Raw genomic sequence first — 20,733 nt, 5'->3', positions numbered from 1 at the left:
GCCAAGGGGAAGGTGGGACAAAGTGAGAGAGTAGCATAGACATACATACACTACTAAATGTAAAATAGGTAGCTAGTGGGAAATTGCTGTATAACAAAGGGAGATCAACTTGATGATGGGTGATGCCTTAAAGGGCCAGGACAGGGCGGGTGGGAGGGAGTCACCGGAGGGAGGGGATATGGGGATATATGTATAAATACAGCTGATTCACCTTGGTGTACCTCATAAGCTGGTACAAGAGTGTAAAGCAATTATATTCCAATAAAGAGCTTAAAAAAAAAGTCGAAGTGATTGAAATTGAGGCTGATTCATAAAGCAGGGGTTAGGTAGCAGAGGGCTGCTGTGTGCCAGTTGGCCCAGGGCTGGTTTTTAGGGGTGGGTGATCTGGCCCCTCCTGTGCCATCTTCCTCTCTACGTTGTGGGGGGCCCTTCAGATTATGTTGTATTTTTTTGTTCGTTTTTATTTGTTTGTTCGTTTCTGTTTTCTGCTTCTTTAGCAAGAGAAATGCTACTTCCCAGTGCAGTTCAGGATTGAAATTTACTTTGGAATCCAATATGTAGAGAGAGGGGTGTAATCTCGTATTTGGGGAGTTTACTAAAAACTGGCTCCCCTCATCAGAAATTGACCACGAGGAAGTCAGAAATGGAGTCCATGAAATGTGGATGCTGGAAACATTCAGGATCCGGGACGATTTATCTAGTAACACTTTGATCTCCTAGACTGAGGGTGATGGAAAACCCCTCCACTCCAGAGCCTGGCAGCTGGCGGAGCCGGGGTCCTGCCCCCACTGCCCCTGCTGCGGGGACAGTGCCCCCAGAGGCCGCAGTTCTCCACTGAGCCATCTGAAGGGAAGGCTAAGCCATCACCAAGTTCCTGGGCCCCTTTTGTCCAGTAGGTGCCCTTTGGCAACCAGCAGCAATGGGTTATCCAGAGTCATCTCTGCTGCCTTATGTCAGGTAATTGAAAGGGTGTACCTTGAGGGTCCCACCAGACTGACGAGCTGATCTTCCTCTGCGGTGTCCATGAGAGAATGCACAGCAAAATTCCTAGGTACTTGGTTTTTGCTTTTTTGTTTTTAACTGAAGTATTTATTTACAATGTTATGTTACTTTCAGGTGTGCAGCAAAGTGATTCAGTTATACATACACATGAATCTATATTTTTTTTCAGATTCTTTTCCCTTATAGGTTATTACAAAATATTGAGTATAGTTCCCTGTGCTACACGGTAGGTCCTTGTCGGTTATTTATTTTACATATAGTTGTGTATATATGTTAATTCCACACTCCTAATTTATTCTTGTTCATGTGGCTATCCCTGCTGCCCTTGCATTTGTGACGATCACAGCAGAATGGAACTTTAGCCAGCTTCTGTGCCTCCGTCATGATGCAGCAAGGAGGGCTTCCTCCTGGCCGTTTGCGTCCCTCTGCTAGAGTTAGCACATCAGGACTACGCTGGGAATGTGGACCCTTTGGGAGGGGTGTTGGAGACCTGGAGGAGGATGGATGGGACTTCTACTGGAGAGCTTGAGTATTTGCATTCTGGGGTTAGGGCTGGGGCTGGTTAGTTACCTCCTTGCCCCAATTATGCAGAGGCACAGCCCTTACACCTGCTACTTGTGAGTCCCTCCACTTGACACTTGTGAGAATCAGTGCCACTTTGGAAACCTGCCACTAGAGTCTCTCCCACCTCCGCCAACATCCTCTGCCTTCTACTCCAATTCGTGGATCAAATCAACTTGGTAAGAGTCTCCACTAGAGTCTAGTCTAGTTGTCAATTAACAACCTCCATTAATTAGTTTAAATACATTTCCCAGTGGAAGTGATTGAGTTTCTGTGCAATTATTTTAGGCTTTGTTATCAAGCTTTTTTCTTTTCTTCTTTTCTTTCCCCCCCTTTTCTTTTTTGTCTGAACCATTCCAATTACCTTCCTATCTTGTTTTGTCATCCTAGTTCCTTTAACACTGATGATATTTCAAGCCGACATAGTAGGGCCTGGCAGCTCAAGGCATTGAGTAGTGCCTTAAGTGATGTATACCTGTATCTATATATCTATATGTATATTTAAACAAGTTGTTGGAAGTCATGGGGTCGATTTTAGAATGAGAAATATTTATTGTGGATGAATCTTTGAATGGGAATGAATCTCTAAAGATTATGCATGTCCTGGTTGGAGGGGAAAGGGAGCCTCAACAGAGCAGGTAATGTCTGGGGTTAGAGGTCTGAAAAGTTTTGAGAAAAATAGGTTATGACAGCAAAAACAATATTAGACAAAATAAAAAGCATCTTAGTACTAAAAGAGCTCTTATGAGGAAAGCTTGAAAGAAAGTCAGACACAAAGTATTAATAAAATGGAGGTTCAAGCCAGAGACGGTTTCTATAGAGCAGAGAGAAGAGATCAAAACGTTGTGCAAAGCCCAAATGTAAGAGGATACCAGTCGTGGGAGAGATGATTTGGGGGTTTGGATCTGTGTAGACCTGAGTAGCTTTGAGTGATAATGATATGCTTTAAATGAATATAGTTTACTCATCCGTATTTCTCACATTTATTTATCACATTTATGATTGTTCAGTTGTGCAAAGGAACCATATGGGCTGGACGGTGGGGGTGTTACCAAAAATTAGGTTTCCTCTTGGAGGGTGTCAGGCCAGAAGACACAATCAAGCCAAAGATCGGGAGAAGGAAGGATTTATTACTTGCAGTGAGGAGAACACTGGGGATCTTTCCCAAAGCAGTGTCTCCCTGAACAGCAAAATTGGGGAACTTTTCAGCTAAGGGTACATGCATATTCATGAAGGGGGTTTGGGTGGTATATGCATATTCATGAAGGGGCTTGAGCAGAGGAGGAGAATTAGGCATAGAATTGATGCAAAGTTTGACAGAATCCAAGCTTTGGCTGATTGAAGTCACAAGGGTCAGAAAAGATCAACATCATCTTTTTTAGGTTCCAGTTGATCTGGTGGTTGGGTGGGTTTTGCATTCTGCAAAATAGCTCAAGAATGTGCCTCATGCTAACTTTTACCATTGAAACAGAACTGGGAGTCTTTACAACCTGATTTATTATCTTGCTGTTGTTCCTTCTCTTGCCCGATAACAGTCATTTGTTCCTGCATTCTTTTGTTCCCTTCAGATTATTAATTACTGAGACCTGTTCAAGGGCAAGTATTGTGGCCAGGCTTAGATCACAAAATGGCTTAGGCCAAAAATGGCTTCTCTTATGTCAAGAAAGCCATACCTGCTTCTCTTTCCCCAGGGACCCCCTACCCTATCTGCTTAGAGGGGTTGGTAGGAAAATTGAGGCCATCACAGAGAGCTCCTCAGGGGCATTTCCTTTACCTGGCATTAACAAAGCTCCAACTACTACACCTTCATGGATCCCTCAAATCAGAAGCAAGACTCTAATCACTGTGTACTCTTCATTAGTTCTTTGTGTATATATTTCCCCCCCCCCCCCCACTAGACTATAACTTCAGTGAAGGTAGATCTGTGTCTGACTGTTTTGGATATTTCAGGTTTTGTCATGCACATGTGTATGGTCAGGCCATTCAAGATGGCTGTTCTCTTGCTCTCTGTACATCCCCTGCTCGACCAGTGCCTGCTTCCCTCACATGACTATTCAATCCTCTTAGTCACAGGGCTTAACTAGTAACTGCCTACCTGGTTGCCCCCTGCCCCAGCTGCTGGTTTCCCTGATGGGCCAACCTGACATCAATTCCACCTGTAAGTGGTAGCCTCCTTCATCCCCTCCCCTCAAAGCAGTGAAGATTGCTGGCATGTCCTGCCCACCATCTGCCACACACAGTGGGCTCGAGGACCATGTTTCAGGTGTGTAAGATCTGCTGTCTGAAATCAATTGATGTCTCTGTTGCTGTCTCCAGGCTGTTTCTTCAGTTTCCAGGCTGGCAACTACAAAGCCTGCAGGCCTGTGGGGTGTAGCCCCAAAACATGGAACCTTTATAGACCTTTATATTCCTTTTCTCCTCCTTCTCTGCTTTCCCCTTTTTCATTCACCACTCTTCCTCCTCCTATTTAATGGAGTACAGGCAGTGACTCCCAAATTTTGATTTACAAACAAACTATTTAGGGGTCTAGCTAAAACGCAGATTCTGATTTAATAGGCCTGCAGTTCTAACAAGCTCCCAAGTGTTAGAACAGTGCCAGTGCCAGTGTTGCTGATTCACACTTTGGGTTGCAGGGTGTAGAAAAATGACTCAGCACAGGCTTTTCAGTCAGCGCCCTGGATTCAAATCCCAATTCTGGCTCTTACTAGCTGTGTGATTGTGGGCAGGGTTAAGCGCTCACCTTTTCTGTAAAATGAGATACTGATAGCACCTATCATGACACAGAGTTATTGAGAGGCTTAAATAAAACAGTGTAAGGAGCCGGCAGTCAGGATAGACTTTTAGTAAGAGCACAGTAAGCGGTAATTACGGTGTGGGGGCGGGGCCAACGCAGGGAGGGGCGGGGCCAACGCAGGGAGGGGCGGGGCTCTGTCGAGCCTTGAGCTTGCGCAGTCCGGCGAGCACGCGCCTCAGGTAAGGCGCGCGTGTGGGGTACTCGCTCAGCTGCCTCCTCGCTTGTTCTCTTCAGAGCGGGGAACCGGGCAGGCTTTGGCGGGGACCTCGGCAGAGTTCCGGGGCGAAACAAAGGACATTCGGTGTCAGTGGATCCGTCCGCCGGAGGGGGCGCAGGACTGGCCCGAGTGCTTCCGGGTCGCTCGGTGGCACTGGCGCGGCGGCCGGGGCGGTGCTGCTGGCGCTGCTCGCGGGCCGGCGGCTGGCTGGGAGCCCGGGCGGGGGGGACGCCGGCGCGCGTGGGAGAGCCGGGGCGCTGGGGAGCTGGCTGGAGCCGGGGCGGCGGAGCTGCGGAGGCTGCGAGGGGCCGAGCGTCGCGGGGAGTCGGTCGGAGGCCCTTCTCGGAGGCCTGGCTGGTTGGTTGGCTCTTGACCGTGGGAACCTGGAGAAACGGCCCTTGTTAACTGAACCCAGGGTCGTAGCCGGGAAAGCTTGTCGCACGTCCGGAGTGTGAGGAAAGACCTTGCTGTCTGACGTGGTGCCTGGAGGTGGTGAGCCGCGTCCGTGTCAGGCTTTGGTGCACAGACGAGGGGCGTTGGAGGCAACATGCCACATGTGTCTTAAGCCTGTGCACCTTGAGTCGGCTTCCTCAGCCCAGTGTGATGTAACCTCATGACACACAGCCCAGTTTTTTATTTCGAGCCCTCGGAGGACCGCTTTATTTTAAACTTCATCTGAGTTCCATCCTTCTCCAAAATCTTGTCTCATCTTATTCCGCCTCTGCCAGTTAGTAACCTGACTGTCGTGGATGGCTATACTTTTGGCGGTCTTTATCAAACGGGTATTTTTTTAATTAAAAAAAAACAACCACTCATTTTTGGCTGTGTTGGGTCTTCACTGCTGCCCCCCGGGGCTTCTCCTGGCACGGGCTCTAGGTACTTGGGCACGGGCTTAGTTGCTCCCGGGCACGTGAGATCTTCCAGGCCCAGGGCTCAAACCCGCGTCCCTTGCATTGGCAGGTGGATTCTTAACTACAGCGACACCAGGGAAGTCCCAACCAAATGGGTTTTATCAGTGGTTATAAACACCTTTTCAGAAGTTGAGGGATCCGGAATGTAAAATATATGTGTGTACATATATATATATATATTTTTAAAGAACTTTTATTTAGATATAATTGACACAGTAAACTGCATATATTTAAAGTGTACAATTTGATTTTTTTTCTTATTAGTAATGTATATATGGCAATCCCAATCTCCCAGTTCATCGCCCCCCTCCCTCCTCCATATGTTTGTTATCTACATCTGTGTCTATTTCTGAAACCTGTTGATCTGTACCATAAAATGTATATATATGTCTTCAAGAAAGGTAAATGTTTTGTTATAGTTATTTGGATTTTTTTTTGGATAAGGGTTCACCTTATTCTTGCTGTCTCCCAACAAAACAAAACAGAATTCTGCTTGGAGTCTTTACACTGTGGATATGGCTGCAGGTAGGCTTTGCTTTGTTTTTTTTCACCCTTTGAACATTAAAAATAACCCCAAGAGAGCTCCCTGTACAGATCATGGCTTATTTCCTGTCAGTTATGTACAGCATAGTAGTAGACAAAGCAAAACAAGTCTCCCTTCCCACTCCCTCACTGCCTCTTGGTAATGTGTAAGTTCTTTTTTAACTCCCTCTGCTTCATTTCTCTTAGGTAAAAATAATAAAGTTTTAAGCTTTTAGTACCCAGGGTGATCACATTATCAAAATGAGAAAAGGAATCTGGGGGATGGGGGGAGGGACACCTGGTAACGCTATTAGTAGGATAATCCTACCAAAGTAGGGTATTTAATTACCCCCACCCTCAACCATTGTGAAAAGGAGTCAAAATTGAATGGAATGAGCAGAGCTGGGGCTGTAGAGTGTTAGAGGAGGTGCCATCTTACACAGAGAATGGAAGAGTGTGACAAAGCATACACAGGACGGTGTTGAAATCCTGAGCTTAAAACCCACTGGTTTGGACTTCCTAGGTGGCGCAGTGGGTAAGAATCTGCCTGCCAATGCAGGGGACACGGGTTCGATCCCTGCCCCAGGAAGATCCCACATGCCGTGGAGCAACTAAGCCCGTGAGCCACAACTATTGAGCCCATGTGCTACAACTACTGAAGCCCATGCGCCTAGAGCCCATGCTCTGCAACAAGAGAGGCCACCACAATGAGAAGCCCACACACCACAAGGAAGAGTAGCCCCCGCTCTCCGCAACTAGAGAAAGCCCGTGTGCAGTAATGAAGACCCAACACAGCCAATAAAATAAATTTATAAACAAAACAAAACAAACCCACTGGTTCTCCTGTCCTTCTTGACTTTGAGGCAGAGTAAACACTTGGGTTTAGAAGTGTTCCCTGGTGGTCCAGCAGTTAAGACTCCACACTCCCACTGCAGAGGGGCACGAGTTTGACCCCTGGTTGGGGAACTAAGAATAAAGACTTAAGTCCTTTCTTCTGATTGGCTTTTATTTTAATTACAGGAAGAGAATCAAGATTTGAAGTCTAGTTTTGCCAATTACTGGGTGATGGTGGTCAGTGTTGTCCCACATGCGGTCTCGGGGCCTCTTGTAGTTGTCTATAAAAGGGCAGATTACAGGGCACCAACCCTAGACTTGCTGAATCAGAATCTAGGGATTGGGGAATTGCCCACTGAGGCCCAAGAATGTGCATTTTTAACAAGCCTTTTGGGTTATGTGATTAGTTTGGAAAAACTTAGAATAGCGGCTCCTCAGGAACAAGAACCAGTTTATTGTTCAGCTTTATATATATAAAATGCCCAGAACTATGGCATAGTTCAGTATGTTGTACAAGTAAGTGAAAACTTCCAGCTATAAAACATGTACAACCACTTGCAGAATAACCTTACTTTTGTAGGATACTTCATAAAGAACTCCACATGTTGTGCCCATTAGATCATATTTTACTTTACTCCAAGTTCAGCTAAAAAAAAAATGTTTTACCCTAACTCCCACCATTCTATATCCTTAGGGAATTTAAAAATCTTAGTTCCATAAATCATTAGTTCTTTTCACAATGCCTTCAATTTTGTCTCGTCTGTGTGTGCTTTCTCCAGTCATGTCTTTGGTTCACTGTGCCCCTTAGACAGAGGTTGAAAACTAGGAAAGTGAGACTGTCTAATACAACAAAGGATGCAGTAACTTTGGGGTTTTATTCCTATGTAATCATTCAAACTATGGGAATCAATTGGAATTATTTTTATAGATGTGGTATTGTTTGAATATGCTTATTCAGGTTTACATTTATTTGTTAAACTTAGGATGGCCCGTACAATGGATTCACTGGCAAAGAAGATCTTTAAAGGAGTTTTAGTAGCTGAACTTGTGGGCGTTTTTGGAGCATATTTTTTGTTTAAAAAGATGGACACAAGCCAAGGTAATCATAATTTGGAAATTAGTGTTTTGTGGCGGGGGGGGTGTACAGTTTGCTAATGTGCTTTAGGTTAAATGTTTTTAGAAAAACTGATTCTTCAGATTCAACGTATTAGGCATTTTATGGGCACAAGGGGAAGAAGATAGCTGTTGATTATGATAAAATAAATGACTCTTCCCTCCCCCCCCCCAAAAGTTAATGTTTATAGACTAGGGAAAGTATTTCATACTTCCATGAATTTTACTAATGGGAGGCATAGAGCAGTGGCCTTACTTTGGGAGTACAGATGGAAACAATCCAGCCTGCCCGTTACACCTCACGGTTTGGCAGACTGAGAATTCAGGAGGTAGTAGAGCTAAATTGTCAAGTAACCAGTTTCTCAGGCTAGCAGAGTTCTTCCTGTGCATCAATACAGGCACTAAAAGCCTTTCCCATGCTACTGGCCATCACCGAAAGTGCTTTGACATTCTGTAGGGTACATTTTATATTAGAACCCTCAACTTTTAAAATCAGGAAGTGCTATTTCTCTTTCCCTAAAGCAGGGAATAGCAGCCCTGGGGTGGCGGCCATTTTTGAAACTTGTCATTTGTCTTCTTAAAGGATGGAAGGGTATAAAACAAAACATCCAAACAGTATTTAAAAGCAAATTAAGTTTGAGATCAACTTCAAAAATTGGGTGTAGTACAGTCTTATTTCTTATTCTCTAACAAGATAAAATGGCATCCATAAGAACAATTTATAAAATTACACAAGGGAATTTCACATTAACACTGAAAGTTTGCTTTTAAATACCATTTTGAAATAAATTACATCATATATATATAGGCCAAGTTTGAAAAACTCCAAAATAACTATTGAAGGCTACATATAAGGTATGTGCAAATTCAGACCCTAATTAAAAAGTTATAGCTCCTGGAAGGACTTTAACACAAATTTCTAATTTATAGAATTCCTATGTTATAGACCCTAAAGCTAGCACTAAATTATGGCTCCATGTGTTAATACAATGAATTTCTAATTATGCCTAATTTTAAGACTTTTTTCATTAGATTTCAGGCAAACAATGAGCACGAAATTCCCCTTCATCTTGGAAGGTATGTTTTTCCTTAGGTAAAATCAAGAGTACAAAAAACTTCAGGTAACCTTTAATAAATTATTTCTTTATGACCAATTAAGGGCTAAATGATTTTTTAATTTTGTGATGTCAATTTCTAAAAGTACTATTCATCTCTATTTTCACTCCTTCTGAGAACACAGCGGAGAAAATTCTCATCCCAGTTAGCCAATGGGTTAATCCAGCTAATGGGCTGGATTCTTAATTCATCCAGTGGGTTAAGAATGTAGACTTTGGAATGAGACATATCTGAGGGTGATGGAATCAAACCACAGCTTCAGACTTAAAACCAACCTTTAGTTTGTTAACTTCTTGGAGCTTTTTCTTTCTCCTTCAAGTAGAGATAATAATGCCCATCTCACGAATTGTTGTAAGGATTAAACAAGATGACATCATGTAATTACTTCACACAGTATCTAGTATAAAGTAATGCTTAGTATATAGCATTCATTACAATGATTAGTAGAGATGCTAGCACTTATACACAACGTATGTATCCTGCTGTCATTTTTTTCATTTTACTATGTAGAAATAAAGGAAAAAAGCTTGATTTTTTCCCTCAGTATAGTTTAACACTTTTACATGATTTTAGAAATGACAGTTATTTTTAACTTATAGTTTATTACAAATCCATTGAGTACTCTGGAATGTATGGAATCAGAGAGCAAGATCAAGAAAAATGGCTGAACAGCAAAAATTAGGAGTAAGTAGAATTTTAACTTCTAGTTTACTTAGAAAACACTCATTTTCTTTGCTTTTTAATTTTTTGAGTGGTTTTTGGCCTCTTCTTTCTGAAATTTTTCTTCCTCTTGATGATGCTTTTCACATCTCTGTTGTGTAACCAGTCATCGCGCTCAGCCTCCCACCTAAGCTGTTTGAGACCTTTGAGCGGGGAGAAGAAGGATGAGCACATTGTAGACTCTTGGAGGCCCCACAGAACATCCTGACTAACAGAAACTTCCAGTCTGCCATGACCTATAGTCATTTCCCATCCACTATGCAAACCCCAGCCTGGTTGTTGCTTTCCTTCCATATTTATTGTCAAAGATTTATCGTTTACAAAGAAACAACTAGGACAGGAAAGGAACAAATGCTCTAAAGATTTTATTTCCCCTGAACACTTACTGATGAAAGAAGAATAGCCAGTAACTATCAATATCAGAAATAATATAAAATGTTTATAAAATTACTTAGCAAATTCATACTATATAAAATAGTCTGCCTCCGTAAAAAAAAAAAAAAAGTCACTCCTGTGGGCTGTAGTCTTTTTTGCTGTTAGCATAAATACTTTTTAATCCCATGTGCTCTGCAGACAGACGTGAAAAAGTCATTCCTTCCAGGTTGTAAGGAACCACTTTTTCCCTTCTTACTATAAAAAGGTCCTCCAAAAATATTCAAGTCTTCAGAAATTCTAAGTTAAGACTATTTTAAAACCTCAATAAAAATTCAAGTTACTTACTTGCATTATCTTTGTTAGCCATGGCATTCACGCCAATGTTATCAAACTTGGATCCCATATTTTCATCCAACAGGTGGCCAAACTAAAAAAAAAAAAGGAGGGGGGAGGAACATTTATTAGAAATCTTAAAAAAACAATGTAGAATAGTTGACTGCTTAAAGCAGTACATTAGCCTTACCTCTTCAGCAGATACAAACAGGCTGGAGTCATCGAAATTTCTTTTTTTTTTCCTCGGTCCTAAAAGAGTATAGGCCTAGATTATTAAATTGTAAATCCAATGACTTTGGAGAAATACAATCTTCAACATAGTTTGTTTAAAAAAAAAATTTATATGTATATATATATTTGGGTTAAAACACAATTAAAATTTTCTAGCATTATTAGGTAGCTTGCATTTAAAGACAGAAAAATAACTTGAGTTAGTAGTCTTTTTTTTTTTTTTTTTAAGTTAATAGCCTAATAGAACTGTTCAGGTGACAACACTGTCTTCTTGCCTTTCAGATTTGACCATCAATCAAGGTTTGCCCTATTTCACAGCAGCAGGCAAGATTAAAATGCCAAAGTTGACATGGATGGATTTTAGAATTTTTAAGGTTAAATATAAATTCTAATTAAGTCATAGGTTTTGTTCTTTCAAGAAACTGATGGAAGGTTTATTATGTTATAAATGGAATTTTGTTTACTACTCAAAATAAAGTGGTTTCCCTTAAAAAAAAACTCCCCTATAATTCTAAATATATAAACCTTTCAAAATAGATGAAATAGTAAAACATCTATTTTCAATATTTATTACATTTTTCACTTCCATTATAGTTTATTACAAGATAGTGACTACAGTAAATACCCTGTGCTATACAGGAGGACCTTGTTGTTTATCTTATTTATCCTCCTCTCCTTTCCCCTTTGGTAACCATAAGTTTGTTTCCTATGTCTGTGAGTCTGTTTGTTTTTCATTAATATTTATTACATTTTAATTCACGCATTTAAAATCATATTATATAAAACTATATTAATTAGAAATATTGCTTTTATCCATTTTCATTTTCCCTGAAACAATATTCAAACTCTATTTATATCAACGTCTTTGGTATTACAAGAGCCACTTAAAAGATCCCTGGTGCCCGTTTGCAGTCACATGCTCCCTCCCATGGAAGGCTTTGCTTTTTCTGGCTATTTCATACAAATGTGATCATGTGATATGTGGTTTTCTGTATCTGGCTTCTTTTACTTATAACTTTTTTTTTTGGCTGCACCACACGGCATGTGGGATCTTAGTTTCCTGACCAGGGATCGAACCCGGGCCCCTAGCAGTAAATACTCGGAGTCCTAACCACTGGACCACCAGGGAATTTCCAGCATAACATTTTTGAGGCTCATTCATCTTACAGCATGTATCATTACCTCATTCCATTTTATTGCTGAATAATACTCTATTATATGGGCTTCCATTTTTTGCTTACACATTCTACAGACATTTGTGTTTTTACTACTTTTTGGCTATTTTGAATATTGCTGCTACGAACAATAGTGTACAAGTCTTTGCATGGATATACCAGAGCCACTTTTGATAAAAGTTTCTAGAGCATTTCATCTTAATTTTTATCAAGGTATAAAATAATATAATCAAATAATATAAATATCTGAAATTTATATTATTTCAGAATTGTGCATGTTGCTATTATTGAATATTTTATCCTAAGCTAAAATTCCCATTTATATAGTATTAGGAAAGGTTTTTTGGTTTTTATTCATCCTATAGGTATATATCTAAAACTTCAATTAGCAAGTACTTCTGTTGTACTGCTTTCTTAAAGTTTCCTTAAGGTCTGTTTATTCTTAAGGCTAGCCAACATTTGCAAATGTAGGGTGAATCCCCCACCCGTATCAATTCATCTGTTTGGAATTCCTTTGCTTCTTCTTTTTTTAAAAAAATCAATTGTCACACATCCTTTAAACTGTATCCGAAACTATTATTCATTGAAATCTGAGGTCCTTTCAGGCTAATATCTTCTGAAACAGTACTTTATTATTAAAAATAAGGTCAATGAGAGCACATCTTTTAATATGACAGACTCAGTAGGACTTAAGACAAAGCAATGTTTCTTTTTTGAGAGATTTTGAGGAAAACTTTGCTTTATGAGCACTGCTGCTAATAAAGCGTGACCTTATATCACACATGCATATGATGTAAATATGCATCAGGTAAATCTAAGAGAACTATGTTAGCAGTATTTGAAAGAGCCGATAAAAATTTTGTAGGCCTAAAAGTTTCTGAGGGACTACTACCAACATATAGTTATTTTTGATGTTTACTGTCAAATAGTTTTAATATTATTTAATTTTAATAAAATATTGTCAAACACTTTATTTTTAACTTTGCAGGTCTATTTTTATTCATGAGTATTTATAGCTTGAACAACATGGGGCTTCGAGGCACCAACCCCCTGTGTAGCTGAAAACAGGAGTATAACTTTATAGTTAGTTGGCCCTCTGCATCCAATCATCTGTGGACCATGTAGGACTGCAGTGTGTATTTATTGGGAAGAAAAAAAAAATCTGTGCCTAAGTGGACCCATGCAGTTTAAACCCATGTTGTTCAAGGGTCAATTGTACTATGGACTAGTAAGCAGAGACTAGAGAGGCATTAGAAGCATTTTTTTTTTAAAAAGGTAAGCCTGTGTGAATTTATCCACAAATTAAGGAATAAAATATTTATTACAGTGCTTTCTATATTTTTATCAAAAACTTAATACTGTCACCTGATACAGTATTTTTTTCTTTTATTAGTACTGTGGAAGTATTACACTAAAAGGCATAATCTATTATGATATACTTTAAAAAAGAGAACAAATTAGCAGAAATAAAAATTCCTATCTGTTTTAAATATTTTTGAGATCAGAATAATTTTGTCATGGCAGCAAAATGGCAGATATCATTAAAAAAGGAAAATGAAGTTAATAAAGAGCATGGGTTTTTAGATGGGTCAGATGGGAAGGATAAGAGTTGATAAAAGGAAAAAGGCAACAGGTATCTACGAAAATCCAGGGCTTACATATTATTGAATGGTTTAAACATGAATGAAAAGATGGTCAGGAGCTATTAAATGAGAGTGGTGAATTCAGGAAGAGAAGATAATTGAAGGAGGATGTGAGAAACAACTTTCATATATTAAAAATACATAAAACTTACTCTCCATTAGAGAAGTTAATTTTCCAAAATGATAATGAGCGATAGCTTTCACATGCAACGCTTAGGGTTACGAGGCCAAATACACTTTCTTACCTTGAAATGACCCAGCAAAGTCAAAATCACTCGCATCTTTCCTCTTGCTTTTCTTACTGCTGACTTTGAAGCTGACTTCATCAAGTTCTGTTACCAAAAAAACCTCCTTGTTATTAAGCAATTTAAAAAAAACAATAGAACTGCTATAGAGCTATGATGATGAGTACTGATTAATGTATAAATAACTGCAAATTATCATTCCAACATTTTAAAAAGGCAATATGGCACTTCCCCAGTGGTCCAGTGGTTAAGACTCTACCTTCCAATGCAGAGGGCATGGGTTCCATCCCTGGTCTGGGAACTAAGATTCCACATGCTGCACAGTGTGGCCAAAAATTATAAAATAAATAAAATAAAAATAAAAAGGCAATAAAACAACTCAACAGGTATAGCACACTTTCATTGTTGGTTATAATAAAAGTCCAAAACAAAAAACTCAACTCCTAAAAACAAAACAAACAAAAAACCTCAAAAAACCTTCAGTTTCAAAAGGTCCTCTTTAAATTTCTTGCTGATCTGAGTATTAATCTGAATACAGGGTAATACTAAAAAACCTTCAACAGAAAAACTAGCCTATGCTGAGGAAGAAAGCTCCAGTTTGTTTCTGTCTTATGTTTTTAAAAGTTTACCTGGAATGCCCTCATTTTCATCATCTAACACATCCATGAACGTTCCTCCATCTTCCTCAATTTCAGTAAATTCTTCGTTCATACTTCCTAAGGAGACTTCATCATCATCCAAATTATCAAGGTCGTCATCTTCTGAATCTTCATCTTCTGAGTCATCCTTAGCTCCTTTTGCTTTCTTCTTCATGTTGCTAAAGAAAAACAACAACTTATAATGTAAAAGAGGACTTTGTTTTCTAAAGTATGTTTGGTGACCAACAGGGTATTAGGCTATTAACAGAATTCACAGGAGAGTTACAGACAGCTCAGAGCCTTTATTTAATATGCTAATGAGCATTATAAAGGTCCAAAATGAAAGTACTGTTATCCATTTCCCAAACTTACTTTAATACCTTTCTCCTATACAACACATAGTCCTGTGCTCTACTGTTCTGAGGGACAATAATTTTAAAAATATTGGGGAAAAAACAGTTAAGAAAATTGAAGTAGTTTACCTAGCAAAGTCAAGGTCATCCTTTCCAGAGGTGAAACAATTATCATCTTCAAATGTGTCTGCCAGAGAACAATACACAAAATTGTGAGATACAGCAAGGAATAACAAAGTTGACATGCCTTATATCTAAATCAATCAACACATCATGATTCTGCTGTTTATGATAAGTAAACACCAAAATGATATACACCTGACACTGCTGGTGTTTTATTAATCTATACAAACTCATGAATATGCTGACCTTAATTAAATCCCTAAACTAAATGGGTTCCAGTTAATTTTAGCTTCTTTCTACAGTTCTTTTATGGAAAGGGAAAATACCAAATATAAAACAGTATTTAGCAATTGCAGTCATTTTTACTCCATTAGAACTATTTATGTGCTTATTTTTAGTACGTGTAATACAATATGCAACAAGTGAGTTCAATGTAAGCTTTTCTAATTTCCCATTTTTTTGTTTCAGTCTAAATTCCAATAAAATTTTTCTAGCTCTGTGGGTTATAAATGTAAACAAATTACCAATCATCTTTTCAAATTCCTCATCATCCACATCTTCTACACTTTCTTCATCTTCATTCCGTTTTTGTTTCACTTTAACACTAGCAACTTTTTTATAATACCTAAAATAAAATGCATGTTATATATTTGATAATTTTATCAAAGGGCCCATTTTACTATAATCAAAGCACCTACAGCCAGTGCCACAAACAAGTGTAAAATCTCAACTCGGATATCAATGACTAAAATTTGTATTTATTATAGAAAAAAGTTTTGAATTCAAAACAGTTGGAAACTTGAAATTTGAAGTATAATAAATTTCAATGATTTAGGCTTGTTCTTCAGAAAAACACCTTAACTCATCTTAATTAAATGACACAGTAAAAGGTTGTTTTAGCATCAACACTAATGAAATGATACAAGTATTCAAATAGTAGAAACTGGCTCTAAATGATTTCTAATCACAATATTTTATCTGTTAGACATATTCTTCTGTCAGGGCATGATAAACAGCATTTTGCAGGTGGGATCATACCCTCAAAATTCTTTACACAAAATGTTTTTAAAAAGCAAACCGAATTAACCAATCAACCAGATGAGATAACAGTTCCTTTACTATTACAAGGCATTAGTAGTAATACTAGTAGGTTTAGGACTCATCTCCATAGTAGTGCACTGAATTTTGCTAATTCAGCTTAGAGCCATGTTTTGGACAAATAACTCATGAGTTATTTATCATTATATTAGACTGATACAGATTTAAGCCTGTAAGAAAATTACTGTATTTAAAAAAATTAAACATTAAATGAAAGTCAAGATTCTTAAAAACAAAATTTATGCTAAATTATTAGAAACAAAACCCTCAAATTTACTTGTTGTAGTTTCATTTAGATATCTTAACATTAGCAAACTGACATTTCTAAACTCCTCTAACAAAAATGGATTGACACAGCCTTCAATCTTTTCAAGATAGGCCTATGTTAACAAAGCATTTATAGAATCTAAAAATTTTAAATTTAACAGTTCCCCAAATGAAACTATTAAATATATTACCTGTAGAAAAACACTTCATCCACTGGTATTTGGCTCTCTTCTTTTGCAAGGAACTCCTTACTGTTAACTAGGAGAACAAGTTAAAAACTTTAAGTAATTCTCTTTATGTTATTCAGGCTCTTAAGACTAAATACAGAATACCTGTAATTCTAAAGTCTCAAAATGTAAGGAAGCTGGACAGAAGGCATCTTATATTGCAAACGACAACCTCTGGAAAAGTGTGTATGGAGAAAACCCAACATTTGAAACTTCACTGGCTACAATCCAGTTTGTAGCCATCAGTGGATCACAGTGAAAGAACATGATTCTCTTGTCCTCCAGTTGCATCCAGGATCCAAATTTCAAGAGAATCCAAAACTTGGGACTTCCCTGGTGGTCCAGTGGTTAAGAATCCAACTTCCAATGTAGGGGACACAGGTTCAATCCCTGGTCAGGGAGCTAAGATCCCACATGCCATGGGGCAACTAAGCCTGCCTGCCGCAACTACTGAGCCCGTGTGCCACAACTAGAGAGCCCCCAGGCGCTGCAACAAAGACCCACTGCAGCCAAAAAAAAAAAAAAAAAAAATTGTATCCAGCATCCAAATTTCAAGAGAAACAAAAACTAATAATCACTTTTAGTGTTTCCTCATCAAAATAAAAATTTTGGACTCATCTTGATTAAAAAGGTATTTGGCTTCTAATTCCACCCCTAACCTTGGGCAAGTCCTTTTATGTCTCTGGACCACTGTGAAATAAGTCAATTAGAAATTAAATGATTTATAAGTTGTAAATGAACCCCAGACCCTGAACAAAAAGGAACTGGGATCTAGTATGTAAAGAAATGTCTGCTGTGAATACAAAGACAGAGAATTAGATCCACAAGATGGGTACTAAATACCTGTGGAAATAAGTTTAAAATGATGCTCTGTGACAAAATCTTTTGTGGGTATTCTGCTAAGCTCATATTAGAGAGCTTAAAATGGTCTGAACTGTAAAAGATAATTATATATGAGGGTGGGGTGGTGTGGTGTCAATGATAAACCTATAGCTTTACCTATAGGTGACACAAGAATGGCAAAATGTTAATTGTGGACAATGGGTAATGGTTACAGATGGGGTGGGGTGAGGTGGGGGGGAGGGTCCACCATACCACTTGTGTATATATACTTTGGATGTGTTTGAAATTTTCTGTAATAAAAAAGGCCCAGTCACAGTAAACCTGAAAATGCACACGTTCCTGGCAATAAAGATGTATAATATCTGTGGTGTTTAGGTTTTATTCTGATAAAGCAGAGCAAAGAATAAGCCAATTTATGTGTTACTGACTTGTACTGTTGTCAGTTTGAACTGTCCAGGCTTTATACTTACCAGCAAGACTACGAATATCCTTCATAAAATGTTTTCTTTTTGGCTGCATCACAACACTGTCTGTATTTTCTGAAATGTAAATCAAGACAGTGTAATGTAAAACCTAGTTATACATACTCATGTTGTTCATTAAATATCAACAGCGAAAACCAAAAAATTCATCAACTAGAAGCATACCTTTGCCTTTATGTGGCTTTGGATTTCGGTATACAAATCGATCCAAGAACCTCATTAGTGTGAAATCCTGTAGTGGATCCCCTGAATACTCAATATAATTTCCCTGAAAGATGGGGGGAGGGGAATTAAGAACTTAAATTATATATATACATCCAGAGGAAAAACAAGAAGAGGAACATAAGCATCTATTACATTGCTTCAAAGGCACAAATGTGCAATAAAAGACCTTTCAAATATCCCTCTCATGCACATAACTCTTTTCTCAAAGAAATTAAACACACACTTATACATAGTCTATAATGCATTGCCGATTTTATGAATAGGCAAACAGCTTTAATACTGTGAGTTATCTAAACCATTAACCAGGAATCAAACCCTGAGTGGCAAACATGGCAAAAGGGAAAGGCGAGGGTAATCTTTCTTCAGGAGCAAAGCCAGGATGTAATAAATAACTGCTGTGGTTTTGTAATATCCGTATTTCCATTCATCTCAGAGTGGGAAGAATTATCTGCTGCTCTGCATCAAACAAGTCACTGCTCCTTTACAACAGCAGAAGAATGTTCATGATTCTATCTAGTAGAGAAAAACACTGACCCATTATTGATTACCTAAACTGAGATTATTTATTTTCTTTAGTTTCTTGTCTTCTGAATATTTGAGACTTACCTGAAGGATAGTCTTTGCAAAAAGGGCCACAGAGGGATGAAAATGCTCAGATAGCTAAAAAGAAAAATGTGAAATAAGGTCAACTCCTACCACAGTTGCAGATGATTTAAGAAAATCCAAAAAACTGAAACTTAAGCCAATACATCAGAAGAGTGATTCTCAAAATTTTGGTCTTGGGAACACTTTATATACTTAAAAATCAAGGACCTCAAGAGCTTCTGTAATTTAAGTGGGATTTTGATATTTATGTTATTAGAAATTACAACAAAAAATTTTTAAGCACTTACAGTTCCTTTAAAATTAGCAATAAACCTATTACTTATTAATATAAATAACATGTTTCATGAAAAAACTTTCAGAACAAATAAATATTAGTGCTAAGAGTAGCCTTATTTTACAGCTTTGCAAATCTATTTAACTTCTGGTTAACAGAAGACAGCAGATTCTTATGTCTTTTTCTGTATTCCATGTGATTTTAGTTGGAGTATATGCAGAAAATCTGGCCTCATACAGATACATAGTTGGAAAAAAGAGGATTAACCAATAGTCTTTCACATAAATGTGGATTTTTTTTCCTTTGATACTATATACTGAGATTGATGATTAGCTGCAATGTGGTATCTGAAACCCTATCAATCAGCTTTTGGTACTTGCTACTTAAAATTAACTGGTTTACAGTGAATGCATCTTTTATCCATGCTTGACTTTGTAACACTGTGCATTGGTCAGTTATAAAATAATGACTTTGTAAAAAAAGTTATACAATTCTTTCAAATGTTGTTCATATTTCATTCAACATCACAAAAAAATCACATTGTTAGTATCACCACCGAGTTCATCAGAAAAGGTACTGAGGGACCTTGTGGCACAGTGGTTAGGAATCTGCCTGCCAGTGCAGGGGACACAGGTTTGATCCCTTGTCCGGGAAGATCCCACATGTCATAGAACAACTAAGCCTGTGGGCCACAACTACTGAAGCCCATGCACCTAGAGCCTGTGCTCTGCAACAAGAGAAGCTACCACAATGAGAAGCCCAAGCACGGCAACGAAGAGTAGCCTACACTTGCTGCAACTAGAGAAAGCCCACACTCAGCAATGAAGACCCAACACAGGCAAGCATGCATGCATGCATAAATAAATAAATAAAATTTAAAAAAAGAAAGGAAAAAAGAAAACGTATTGAGAAACTGTTAAGCTCAAGATGGCGGTTATAGGAGTTCTGAAATTTTAACCTTTGCTTAAAAGCTTGAATTTTATCATTGACAACACATACTGTCAGCTGTTTGAAGTAACAAGTTCACTTTATTCATTTTCAAGAAAATATCTCCCAAATACCCAAGTCTGAATGACCACCCTGTCTGTCAGCCAGCCTTTCATGTAAAAAGCAGCTAGTTGTGTTTCCAACAACCACACAGGCACTTTTCCTTGAGACATGAGACAACCCTCATACTTAGGTCTGCGGAAGCATGTGTTATGTATTCTTGTTGTATATGGACACAATGTTAAAAAGACATGTATATACTTTGGGATCAAGATAATAAAATCAACAATTTTTCCTGCTTCATTATTCTTATGTGATACTGGTTTTTTCCCCCTCTGCAAGTATGTGGCGGTGAAGAATATAAAGGCCATGAGTGCAGCTTGGTTCTACTGTCTTTATTTGTGCTAAGTCACCAGCAGTTTTATCCATCATTTCTCTAATACCATCAGCACCACCGTCAACAGTGACAAAGGAAAATAATGTCTTGGTATCACTATGAAAGTAGTTGTGTCCTTGTAGACTCGCTAACAAGGTGTCAGGGACCCAGAGGAGTCTGCATAAGAAGACACTTGCTTTAGCAAAAAAAAAAAATCATAGAAAGGTTATTAGAAATATGAGTTCCTCTTACACATTTAAAAGGTAACTCTACTTGCAAAAAGTTCTATTTTCAAAAAACTTTTCAGAGATATCTAATGCATAAAGCAAAATTTATCCATTTTACAGAGCCATTATATGCAACAGTGTACTTACAAAAAGTAAAATTTACTTATAGCCATGTATAACATCCTTATTTTGCATGCACATTATTTAAGATTTTC

At 38.4% G+C, this 20,733-nt stretch overlaps 2 protein-coding genes across 9 annotated transcripts in view; one reads left to right on the top strand and one right to left on the bottom strand.

The window, feature by feature from the left end:
- CEBPZOS (CEBPZ opposite strand) overlaps nucleotides 1-11,267 on the top strand; it is a 46,128-nt gene extending 34,861 nt beyond the window's left edge. Inside the window, exons 1-6 of one of the 8 annotated variants that reach the window (XM_057740753.1) lie at nucleotides 4,507-4,536; nucleotides 5,930-6,010; nucleotides 7,825-7,940; nucleotides 8,987-9,031; nucleotides 9,670-9,754; nucleotides 11,012-11,267. In XM_057740753.1, the coding sequence (XP_057596736.1) occupies nucleotides 7,826-7,940; nucleotides 8,987-9,031; nucleotides 9,670-9,752 (243 nt within the window). In that variant the 5' untranslated portion in view covers nucleotides 4,507-4,536; nucleotides 5,930-6,010; nucleotide 7,825 and the 3' untranslated portion in view covers nucleotides 9,753-9,754; nucleotides 11,012-11,267. Of the gene's footprint in view, nucleotides 1-4,489; nucleotides 4,537-4,560; nucleotides 5,064-5,929; nucleotides 6,011-7,824; nucleotides 7,941-8,986; nucleotides 9,032-9,669; nucleotides 9,755-11,011 lie in introns of those variants that run through there. The other 7 variants (XM_057740748.1, XM_057740755.1, XM_057740754.1 and 4 more) reach the window with 7 other exon arrangements.
- CEBPZ (CCAAT enhancer binding protein zeta) overlaps nucleotides 7,934-20,733 on the bottom strand; it is a 30,092-nt gene continuing 17,292 nt past the window's right edge. Inside the window, exons 6-16 of the mRNA XM_057740744.1 lie at nucleotides 18,655-18,708; nucleotides 17,989-18,091; nucleotides 17,812-17,880; nucleotides 16,463-16,529; nucleotides 15,431-15,531; nucleotides 14,913-14,970; nucleotides 14,422-14,609; nucleotides 13,793-13,879; nucleotides 10,689-10,747; nucleotides 10,511-10,592; nucleotides 7,934-9,933 (exon numbers count right to left, since the gene is read on the bottom strand). Coding sequence (XP_057596727.1) covers nucleotides 9,794-9,933; nucleotides 10,511-10,592; nucleotides 10,689-10,747; nucleotides 13,793-13,879; nucleotides 14,422-14,609; nucleotides 14,913-14,970; nucleotides 15,431-15,531; nucleotides 16,463-16,529; nucleotides 17,812-17,880; nucleotides 17,989-18,091; nucleotides 18,655-18,708 — 1,008 coding nt within the window. The 3' untranslated portion in view covers nucleotides 7,934-9,793. The remainder of the gene's footprint in view (nucleotides 9,934-10,510; nucleotides 10,593-10,688; nucleotides 10,748-13,792; nucleotides 13,880-14,421; nucleotides 14,610-14,912; nucleotides 14,971-15,430; nucleotides 15,532-16,462; nucleotides 16,530-17,811; nucleotides 17,881-17,988; nucleotides 18,092-18,654; nucleotides 18,709-20,733) is intronic.

The sequence above is a fragment of the Hippopotamus amphibius genome, chromosome 7 (genome assembly GCF_030028045.1).
Source record: "Hippopotamus amphibius kiboko isolate mHipAmp2 chromosome 7, mHipAmp2.hap2, whole genome shotgun sequence".
NCBI classification, from domain to species: domain Eukaryota; kingdom Metazoa; phylum Chordata; class Mammalia; order Artiodactyla; family Hippopotamidae; genus Hippopotamus; species Hippopotamus amphibius.
Note: the sequence above shows the minus strand (reverse complement) of the source record. Positions and strands in the feature narration are given on the sequence as shown.